The 12,156-nt window shown below is 37.8% G+C and overlaps 1 protein-coding gene across 1 annotated transcript; it reads left to right on the top strand.

Annotated features, from left to right (window-relative positions):
* The first annotated feature begins 236 nt into the window (after positions 1-236).
* Positions 237-11,734, top strand: LOC146133496 (bile acid-sensitive ion channel-like). The gene is made up of 9 exons (XM_083397767.1): positions 237-435; positions 3,237-3,372; positions 4,554-4,769; positions 5,627-5,837; positions 7,140-7,329; positions 7,963-8,099; positions 9,309-9,416; positions 10,502-10,628; positions 11,571-11,734. Exons 1-9 carry the CDS (start codon positions 237-239, stop codon positions 11,732-11,734), a joined length of 1,488 nt encoding a protein of 495 aa, XP_083253893.1.
* The last annotated feature ends 422 nt before the right edge of the window (positions 11,735-12,156 follow it).

Here is a 12,156-nt window from a genome sequence, read left to right as displayed (position 1 = left end):
TTGGGAGTTTAATAATAAAAACTTGCACGTTATACAATAAGTTTTGCGCATTCAGAAAAAATAACTCTCAGGAAAAAAATGCTTTTCCCTACCAACGTGCATGGTTCAGCGCTTTACCGATAGCGACAGCGCACGATTTGACTTCCTACAGCCTAACTTGATTGTAAACAGTCCTATAGCTTTGGTTTGCGCCCAGGGCAACGCCAGTATTAGGCTACAAAATGAGTTTTTCAGCAATGGCTTGTTGCAAGTGTGGTCTGAAGAAACAACCGTACGAACCAGAAAGCGAAATTCACGATGAGCTCAACTGCAAAACTAAAAAAAACTGTAAACCAGAGGAGGAATTTGCAGGCAGCACGTCGTGCCATGGCATTGGACACTGGTGGAGCAGCCGCTTTGCTATTCAAAGAATGTTCTGGGTCGTGCTGGTTGTAGGTAAGTCCTATAAACTTCATGCTGTAACTGTCAGATTTGTCTTGCGGCCTATTCAATCAGCGCATCAACTGTTTCGTTATATTACATTAACAATGCGAAATAGGCGAAGGTAAATGTTTCATGTATGCTAAACAGCCGAATGTTATGCTATACAGTTGGCTGCGATAGTCGACTGGGGTAATAATATCCGTGATTTTCCGTTTTGTATGCACAAATTGAGTTTAAAATATCGTATAGTGGTCAACAACCAATTAAAAGAGTACCGACTTTTCCTGATTAAAAGTTTCATCGCGATTTGTAAGATTGGTGCGATCCAAAAGAAAGCAACTGATTTGCTGTAACAATTCGGCACCGTTTCGATTGAGTGCTCCGACAAAATGTGCTTGGTGTAAAACTGTGAATAATGTAGCTAAAAGAAGTCTGACATTACAAACAAAAAAAGTAAAACACAAGTTTTACAGCCTTCATAAACACCCAAACACCCTTTCTCCCAATTTAGGCACACGTGACTATGCGTAACTATCCAGCGTTGGAATTGCGTAGGCGTATCATTGAGAAAGCTTTTGATTTGAATGAGTTGTGAATAAATCCCATTTTACGAAACCGCCGATCGTACTTTCAATAGTAGCAGGGATATTTGCCGGGCGTTGTCTATAAAACGTATGCACTACATCACGTTGGTCACATGTTTATAATCACACCCTAATACGCCTTTACGGAAATCGTGCTTAATGGGGGTAGACAATACATGCAATTGAGTTTTGATTTTTTGCAATTAACCCATATTTTCAATTTAAAAACTTGGTTTAAAGCTAATTGCCTCACTTTAGTGGGCCCTGTGTATACAAGCGTAATGTAAACAGCAAAACCGCGATAGCAGTGTGCATATTATATAGGTACACATCCTGTCCTGAATTTCGAACTTTTTTCATGAAACTTGAATTATCAAAACTCGCTTTAATTGCGTTTTTAGATAAGAGAAATGAAGACCTAAAAATATTTTAAAAACAATGGCTGTTGTTTTCTTGTCTAAGTTTGCTTGTCAGCATATTCCTAATGAGTAATGGCCAACTAATTAGGCTCAGCCCACCCAAAAACTTTCGTGTGTAACTCTGCGACATTTGCCGTTATAACCAGTTAAGGGGGCCAGATTAGGATGCAATTTATATAGGTAGATTTAGCACCCCACTGGTCACATGCATTGGAGTTTTTGTACCCGCAAACAGAATGCAGCCGACATCGCAGATACAAATAATGCTCTAACACAGGGGTTCTTACATTTTTTTTACCGCGGACCCCTAAAGTTTGCTTTTGTTTCGACTAGAACATGGTAGGGAAGAAACTTTCAGAGATGACGTCATCAATTGACGTCACAACACAAATATACGAAAAACGTGAAAGTGAAGTGCGTCTTAAATACATTCAGTGCAAAATCGTTCAATTTTTAATTAAACTACTTTCTTTGAAAAATTAATGATTTCTTAAATATACACTAACATTTCTATTAGGCCTTCTTGGACTTCCTAAAACAGGGGTTCCCACCCTGTGGTACGCGTATTACTAGTGGTACGCGACGGCTTTCCAGGTGGTACGCGAATACCTTCCGTTTTTTTAACAAAAACCTGGATTCACAACTTTATATTTTGTTGGTCTGTATTTTACAAAAAAAATCCCTAAAGCCAATTCATTGTTACGTAAGTATTCCTGTTGTTTCGTACCATTACGATCTTCAAAAGACAGGTCATAGCAATTGTCGACAAGGAGCACATTTGCTTTGTAAAGCGTACAACGCTGTTGAACAGTGGGCTTTAATTATGTCAAACGGTTGCTCTTGATAGATATCATCTACTGATTATAGCTTATTTTACAAATAGCATTGAATAATGCTAGTTGTAAGCTAAAAATAGGCAAAACTATGATTCGATCAAAATAGTTGTTCTACAACAGTGGTTCTTAACCGGGGGCGCCAAGCAAATCTTAGGGGGGAGCAAGCTTTATTCCCATATTTAACTTTTTATAATGTTTTATTAGTTCCATGTTGCTTTAGTTACTAAATCTGCTTGTATGCTGTCTTATGCATAACATCAAAATTACACATGTTTAGAAAAGTAACTGAAGAAACACGATCATAATTTAGCGATTTGCAAACTTTTGGGCTGTGTTTATTGAGAACAGTATGACATGGTTGAAGAAGATCTAAGTTGTGCAGCATGCCACCCTCTCCACAAACTGTGTTTTGCCAATTTTAACAACAAAACTACAAAACATTTTGCGCTTTGCGCAAACTACGAACAGCTTTTTGCGCATCACTAATTGGGGGGAACTCCGACTTTATTGCGCCGATTGGTAATGTTATGCGGTAGAAAAAAGGGCGCGATAGAAAAAGAACCACTGTTATACAAGAAGTGGTACGCGTGGCGCTCGGTGAAAACCAATATATCGAGCACGAGCTGCTTTTGTGTGTCTCGAAAATTAAGGTTTAGCCAATACAAACCAAATAAACGCAATTTCTTTCGCGCTTCACACTACAAATTTCCCTTATTATTGTTGTTTAATATCTAAGGGGGGCGCGAGGCACAGAACAATTACCAAAGGGGGGGCGCGGTAGGAAAAGAACCACTGTTATACAAGAAGTGGTACGCGTGGCGTTAGAAAACGTCCAAGTGGTACGGGATAGGAAAAAGGTTGGGAACCCCTGCCCTAAAACAAATTCACGGACCCCAAGGGGTCCATCAACCCCAGTTTAAGAACCCCTGCTCTAGCATATAAATAACACTTACTATATACAACTTTAAATTAAGGTATGTTTTGCGGCATGATCCAGCAAGTTGCAACACGCGTTTCCAATTATTACGAGTACAAAACCACCACCGAGGTATCACGTGACTTCAAAGAATCTTTGGAATTCCCGGCAGTGACGTTTTGCAATTTTAACAGGTAAAAAAGTAGGTTATTTGTTATGATTATATAGATTTCAAATAATTTATATGCTTTTATATGCTTAAATTTTAGTTTTGTATATGGCATAAAAAGGTTTTTATATATCAAATAACGTCTAACAATGCGATATTTTATTCGGTTGAAATTTGATCGTTTTGACTGATAAAAGAGCTTTATGGGAAATTAGCAGTGTTTTGTACTCTTATCAAAGCAATTCTTACCAAACCGTTATGCTGAGGGCTAGCTCTAGGACTTTTCTCGGTCGAACTCGTTCGTAAATTTTCCACTGAAGTTGATCTCAATATATTAGAAATGACAAAAAAAAATGCTACGTTATGTCTTATGTACATTAATATTATTCGCACAATACTTAAGATAATACACCAAAAGCCATCGCAGAATCTGTCAAACAATGCAAGCCAGGAAGGCTAGAAAAAACAACTAGACTACAGTGAGGTTCGAACGCACGACCTCCGGCCATACCGGAACCTTCACTCTATCAACTGAGCTATACAGGCTCAGAAGGGAACAAGTCGAGAAGACAATACAACAAAGCTTGCCATATTCAGTTAGTACAAGCAACTTCACATTGAAGGGGATCTGCAGGACCATATAAATATTAAACAACTGTGTGTTAATATTTCATTAAATACTTGAGTTACCAATTATCAAGATGGTTCAGAGTTAGACAAATAAGTAGTGAGGCCCGTTACTCAACTGAAAAGTTCACGCAAAGCTTGAAAACGTACAGTGAGCTTATCCTGTAACAGTTTTAATTCGGAGAAATGTTACGTGCGATACAATGGCGAATTTGCAAAGACTTTATCTCCAGATCAGCGGTTTTTAGTTATTCGATTTGCCAAGATAAATAAAAAAATGTATTCTGTCACAGTTTAATACTGACTATTTACCCTTTGTATACATTTTGTCAGTTGCATTCCCTAGCTTTGACTGGTTAAACACTATTAGGCCTATACAGCATTCCCGGTTGAAGCACACTGCTCTAGTTCTTGTGCATATTTGGACAACAGTAAACATAATTGTAATCTCACATAATTTTTTTTTTAAATAAGTATTCAAAACAATATTATGTTTTTAAAAATGGCTACCTTTAGTATAAGTGTTGTAATACCATGGTGTCCCCATGTTTTAAATACTTTTTTATTTAAATCTCCCAGGCTGTTTTCGCCTGAGTCAGACCAGGAACTCGCCGCCATGCACGCGCTCAACCGAGTCACGGACACGAGTTGGGCCGAGTACGCGGCGAGTATGAACATATCGTTGTGGGACGACAGTTTGGACTTTTTCAGCAACATGCCCGGCTTCAAGACGAGCGAGTACTATACGAGGAAGGGATTCCGATTAGTTGACCGCAAAACCTTGTTCTACTGTCGGTACGTAGAAATAAAGTTGGAGTTGTAAGTTTGGTATTTTTTTAATACTAATCGATTGCAAGTGAGTTATTTTACCCGACACCCTGACACCATGACACCCTGACACCCTGACACCCTGACACCCTGACACCCTGACACCCTGACACCCTGACACCCTGACACCCTGACACCCTGACACCCTGACACCCTGACACCCTGACACCCTGACACCCTGACACCCTGACACCCTGACACCCTGACACCCTGACACCCTGACACCCTGACACCCTGACACCCTGACACCCTGACACCCTGACACCCTATTTTAGGTAGTACGCATTCAAACCGATATAGGTCACACAGTTAAGCAAAGTTAAAAAGGTAGTCCACGTAAGAAAAAGCCAAATATTTAGATGTTTGTAAAAAAAAACGTTATGTGGACAAAGAATATTAGTACTGTAATGCAAACGTTTTGCCAAACACAGGTGGTTTCTCGCATGAAACAAATTAAAACAGTTTGGCGAGAGATACTAATGTAAACATAAAAGCCGACAAATTGATTTGTTCGACCGACAATGACGGGACACTTTTACCAAAAAATAAAAAAACTTGAAATAAAAAATTTCATATTTTTCGAGAATTTTATGACTAACAACATTTTCTGGGGGTGATCCGTCGATTGCGTTTACACCATCAAGATATTTTTTTCGAGCTAAAGTAACCTAACTTTAAATCAAATAAATTTTGCAAAAAAGGTCCTTTAGATTGCAAACATTTTGACAAAATCCGCTGATAACGCAAGCGTGAATTTCTTGTTAGGGTAAGAATGATTCTGTCGTAGTTTATGTACACATAAAGAGTTACACAAAACTTTGCAGATTCGCTCAAAGGGCTTGCAAGGCGTCAGAGTTCACGCCGATCCTGACCGACTACGGCAAGTGCTTTACTTTCAACGCCGACCCGAAGGTAAACCTGAGCCAGCAGGCAGGTGGCTCGTTCAACGGTCTCTCCTTCTACCTTGATGTTATGAACTGGAATTACACCGAGGAGCCGTTCGTTGGCTCCGACGAGGCCGGCCTTAGGTTCCAGGTTGGTGAGTATGTACAGTGTTGTAAACAAGTAATTTTGAAATGATTATGTCCCAGTCTTTTTGAATAAATGACAAACCAAGTCCCAGTCAAGTCATAACTAAAGCAAGTTGAATCCAAGTCAAGTCCTTATCATAAACATTGCACGCTAAGCTATTAAATTGGGTAAACTCTTGGGTAAAAAAGGCAATAGAGGGAAAGCCAATTGTTTTATTCGCAAAAATTAGGATTAATAACCCAATTCTACGAAAAAAGTGCTTAATGAACACACTCAATTTCAGCCAAAGTCATTTGTTTAAAAGACTTAAGTCAAGTCAAGTCATTTGCCCAAAAGATTTAATTTGGCACACAAATAGGTTTGAATTTTGAATAAGTATATTGCGGGGAGCAGTTGAAGATTTATTTGATTAGCCCTGATTTCTTGAGACTGGCCTGGTCTGCGCAGAGCGGCCAGAAAATTTCACCCCGCGTTATGTAATCTGATTTCTGTTTATTACAGCGTACAAATTTCAGATATGTGATTCTATAGTGGCCGACAATGCGGAATGCTTTAGGTTGACCAAAATACTAAATATGGGGACACACAGTTTTTTTTTAAGGTTTGGTTTGGGTGACCGCTAAGTAGTTTTAAGAGACCGCAAGTGTTTCATTTAAATACCAAAAAGTTGCAAGTCCAAAATTTGGGAAACCGCTGGAGAAATTTGGGGGACCGTTTCGGTAAAGTTTCAGAAACCGTTTATATTTAAATTTGCTTTTTAAGGTTTAGTTTCAGCACAGTTAGGAATTATCAACACATTAAATGTTAGATATGTACTGTGACAAATTTAATCTTCGCAGTCGTTTTGTGCCGAACTATTGTGCAGCATAATGCCAGCACTTGGTGTGCATGTATTTTTGCCTTATATAGTAACTGACCTTCTGTGCAATAAACGTCTTGCTCGAGAAAGTAGAGTCAAACCTTATCCTTGCAGCTAATTTAGGAATCGTGTCCCGATCTATAGTCTGCGACATTAACCATTGTTTGAAAAACTTGCTTTAGTGGCGAAAACTAATGTGATGTGCATTTTTATCGAAACGGATCTTCAGTTTCTATTTATAACAATGTAAGGATCTAACGTTCTGCATAGATAGTAAACGAAGAATATTTTAAGAGACCAACTGGGAAAGTTTATGTGGAAGTTTCGTTTTTTAGAAATTACAGAAAACAATTGCGAAAGACAAAGTGTTTAATGCTTAGGCTGTAGTAGCAAAAATGCTTTCTCAAGGGCCCATGGAAAAAGTTTAGGCCTTCGATTTTGTACAGGTTCACAGCAAAGCGGACAAACCGAACGTGGCCAATCGTGGAATGGCAATTCCGGTTGGAACCAAGGCCTACGTCGCTATGAGACGCAAGGACATCCACAACATGTACAAGCCGTGGGGCGTATGCGACCCCAAAGGGGAAAAGGATCTCCTGTACTTTAAAAATTACACGATGGAAAATTGTATGTTGGGTAGGTCATACACAAGAATAATTTAGCTAAACCTCTCCGAAGGCTCTTGTGTATATATTATGGGCGCCGTTATCGTTGTCCAGTACGACTCCAGAAGGGCTTGATCACAAAATACACATTGTGTATAACTGTATCTGTATGTTTCAGTTGGGTAGTTCATGATATATTGCTCTTAATGTTGTATTTTGCTGCTTGCGTTCCGGTACTATTTCCGATTCTGCCGTGATTAATGCAGTAAAACGGGTTTTTTATTTAGGGTGAGCACATATTTTGAAATATGCTAAAAGTGCTTATACGGTAGAAGTTTTATAAGCCTGAGGGCATTTCCGTAAGTTTGACTCTAGATTTAGCAGTGCTATTTCAGGACTGGTTGTTTTATTTTTTTATTCAGCATGTTGTTCATTCTCTGTGTTAGCTGGGTGACTAGAAAATATCCCCAACTGATAAACATAAAGGTGTTGTTTATTCATTATACTGATTTTGTTCAATTAAAAATGCCTATTCGACTGCGTCATAAAGTTGTCAGCTTTCATGCAAACAAACGTGCGTGATTTTACCTAAAACGCATCGACCCACTTTCAAAACACCCCCTTCCCACACACCCCGCTTGACAGTTGATGTTGTTTTCAACAGAGTGCGTCACATCCCTAGTAATCGCCGCCTGTGAATGTCGCCAGTACTATGAGGTTTGGGTGGAAGACGTGGTGGAGTGTACGATCGCACAGATGGCGAACTGCAGCACTCCCCTTCTCGCCAAGCTGAACAGAGACGTGGGTGCTTCTTGATTGACATTCGGGGATGTTCGATACATTGTATTTTGCTTAAATCTACCCGATATTCATGGCAGAAACGGCCATTCGATTAGATACCAAACGGCGTCGTTGCAATGGTCAAATAATCAATATATATTAAATTTTAAACAATATAAATTTGTTTAGTATTTCATCATTTGATAAATTGAAATTGGCTTTATCGCTGGGAAACCTAGTTAGCTTTATTGAAATACTGTTTTCTGATAAATTTGCCTTTCAAGTAACGCTGAGTTAGATAGAAAAACATTGCTATAATGCATAAAAAAATGGTTTTAAACAGCTACAGATTTCACCATTTTCGTGTATCGGCTTCGATCCAATGTTATCAAATAATTCTGGTTGTCATGCTTTACTAATCGCAAAGAATATGAGAAGGCTATTCGGTAAAAAACTCTATTCCTTTCCAATAAGGAAATTTTTACAGATCCTAATAAACAGGCTTACACATTTTCATGGCAAATTGTTCATAACCCTTAAATCTGGTAAACCTACCGAACTGACTTCGTGTATTAGATGTATAATGCATATATGGGGTATATTATAAAATGACTAAAACATTACATCTTTTTGGTCAATTTCGCACGCTTTGTGGTTGTAAAGTAGATTTGCATACAAGTAGGTTGTTCTTAGAACTATCATTCGACGTGTCTTTAATGCACTTTAGACTGTGTTTTCAAAGAACTCGACTTAAAATACGTGACTTGACTAAATACATTTAGGTTCCCTAAAGTTTTATGTAGAAAATTTTATAAACGTGGTTATTCCCATGTTGTACATACAAAAGAGATTAACAAGGGTTAAGGAGGTTGTTACATCAGCAGTATTGTTGCAATACCACTATTTCTCTTCAGTGTTGTTGTAACTGCAACATCTGTATTACTGTTTGCATTTCTGGTCGCGTTTCGGGTTATTTTGGGCGAAAGAAAATTCAAATTATTTCTAATTAACAACTTATCGTACGGGTCTGACGTTATACGTTCAATGTAATCAATTTATCGCCTTTCAAGTATATTTAAAAGAAGCACAATCGATTTACCTTCGTAGTAAGAATATCAAAGCCCATACAAAAGTATAGGTATGATTTGGAACGTTTCGAAAAACTCTTTATTCATTTTCAACATCTGAAAAAGTTTCTTTTCATTTAACCATCACCAATATTGTTGGTAGCTCACGCCGTCCCTATGCGGTTGCAATGTTCCCTGTTTGTACCACGATTACTCTGTGGCCGTCACCTACGCTTCTCAGCCAAACTATCCAAACCAACAGTTCTTCAAGGTAACTATATGTTTTAATAACACTTGTATGACCTAATACACCGCAAGCCTTCAGAGTGGCAAACCATCACTTCTTAAAGACTAGAATAATCTTTTAGTTGTGTAACTTGATATTTATCGAATTGTTTCTGTCAGATGACAAATTAGCGCAAAAAGACTAAAATCACTTCTAAAGGACTGAACCGCGGTTCTGTAAACTTGTGTATTAATGTTGCAGTTGTATAACTTGACTATAAGAATATTTATCGATTTTTTTCTGTCAGGTGACAAATTAGGGCAAAAAGAGTAAATTTTCTGTTACCTGTATTGTTTTTCACCTTACACTCTTCCGTGTTGTAACAAACCAATTTTTGATTTCAAAACTACTCTGTTTGTCACATTGTTCCCGACTCGCTCGCTTTTCGATTAGCGACCAATTATATTAACTTAAAAATATTTGCCCAGCGTTTACAAAATTCCTAAAACGTTGCATCATTTTAAATCTAGTATTGGGGTTGCCGTGTGGGGTTAATGTTTGTTTTATAAAACGTAATTTTCCGGCTATACACTATTTGTATTACCTATCCTCTAAAGTTGTCTAAACATTTAAATTAATTTTATTTAGGTAAAGCCCCATTAGTGATAGAATATTCATTACAGAGAACTAACAAAAACGTTGATAAATAAAGAATTGCTCTTGGGAGTAGACACTTATATTCTTTCTTTATAGACAAAACATTTTAGAAAATTAAACAAACAATTAACTTTTATCGCAACTCTAGACAGGAACTTCAGTGATATAACGAGGAGTCCTAAAGCTTTTATTTTTCAATAGGGGTTATATATTCATTTCAATTTATAACAAAATGTTTCGTCTAATATACTTACTTAGGCTACCACCATCAATGTTTAAGTTGGCATATAATTAAAAAAACATTTGCTTCACCGACTTCCTATTTTACTGCGCTCTATCTATTTACTGGAAAATGTGAAATGTATGTATTTTTGGTGTATAAACGTAACCTTTAAAATTGACTGAAAAGCGAAACAGCCTTGTCTTACTGCCGATCGTACCAAAATGAATAATGTACCTTAAACCTATACCAGGGCGTTGTGAAACCTGGTTATTTCTCCGAAAACCTCGTGGCGGTAGATGTCGCTTTCGAGCAGATGAACGTCATGAAAGAAACGCAATCGAAAAAAGTGGACGAGTCGGCTCTACTGAGCGATATAGGTAATTCCACTTCATAGTTCGCCTAATTGGTATAGTGCGTAAGTAATGCATACTATGTGCGTTTTGATGTCATATGGAAAGTTATTCTTTACCTTTAACAGCGAAATTACTCGCTATCGACAAGCATCCAGGTGTGGAAATCCAAAGCTTTGCTTTTCCAGACTGACTGTCGTTTTTTTGTCGTGGAAGGATTGTCCCATGACATCATACCTTATACTGCATATAACAGTGTTTGAGCCACTTTAAGTTTTAACCCTATATTGTCAAATATATAGTCACCTCACACCACACTCGCACAACTAGATTTATATTTATTTTCCTAAATGAATGAATTATAGAGCAAAATGTGGTTAATTCTAGTCCTTAACAATTCGGATTTTACATTTTTAGCACTTCAGTCAGAATAAAGAGTTTGAATAAATACTCTTTGGTCAGAACGACTTGCAGGTGATTGTTGGAGTCTATAAAGCATAGGACATGATAAAACATATTGAAATTACCACACATATATATTTACCATGCACATTCTTATCAGAATAAATTGCGATTTAAATTAAATTGCTTGTGAATATAATTAAAAGGTATTCTATAGTTCTAATTTAAGAAAACGAAAATAATTTAGTTCAAAACTTATTTAAAAACAATAAAATAAATCTATATATAGTTGCCCAAGTTTGCCTCAAAACTCACCCGATGTAAAAATTATACTTCACTCAGTAAAAAAGTGAAAAGTTGTCGCGTCAAACCATCTACTTCGTTATCTCTGGTAGGTTCATAATGCCTCAGGTATACAATTCCTTAATTAAACAGCAAAAACCTCGCGTTTGTTTCAAATAGCTTGACAGCCGTGGCGATAATAAAATGATTTTGATGAATAAATTACCAGTTGGCTTTCAAAACTGTCTGCAGCTAAAATTAAAACTTTTATTTGGTGTGTTGCAGGCGGACAGCTCGGTTTGTGGGTGGGAATGAGCCTCATTACGGTGGTGGAAGTGATGCAGTACTTGTTTTTCCGCTGCCGGACTTTCGTGAAGGCGCCCGCCGCCGACGGGGACAAGCAAACGACGAAAACGGAAGAAACGGAAATCGAAGAAAACGGCGTTTGACTCTTTTTTGCGAGACGAGATAAGAGAAATCGGTCAGCAGAGGATTTCGTTAGCGCGTAAATTCAAATGCACTTAGGGTGTACTTCGAAAGTGGTGCTGCTCATTATATTTGTTGAAACCTCACTCCGCGTTTTGCAAAGGCTTTCGCTTGCTGTATGCTGTGTGCTCTGTGGCTGTGACTTCCCGTGGAAAATATATGCATGAAGCTAAAAAAACGAAGCTCTCTTTCTTAGTCGCATACCATTTAGTAAGCTGAATAACTAAGCTGAATAAAATGAAACGAAATTCGATCCGCGTTTACCTGTAAACCACCAAAACCAGAGTTTCGCGTTTCCAGAAATAAGGTATTTTCTAGAAATTAAAAATACTTTTAGGATAATGAGACTCGCATGTCTACTAAAACACAATTTAGAATTATCGAA

The sequence above is a fragment of the Ascidiella aspersa genome, chromosome 9 (assembly GCF_963924565.1).
Source record: "Ascidiella aspersa chromosome 9, kaAscAspe10.2, whole genome shotgun sequence".
In the NCBI taxonomy this organism is placed as follows: Eukaryota; Metazoa; Chordata; class Ascidiacea; order Phlebobranchia; family Ascidiidae; genus Ascidiella; species Ascidiella aspersa.
The sequence above is the reverse complement of the archived record's forward strand: the minus strand, read 5'-3'. Positions and strand labels throughout refer to the sequence as shown.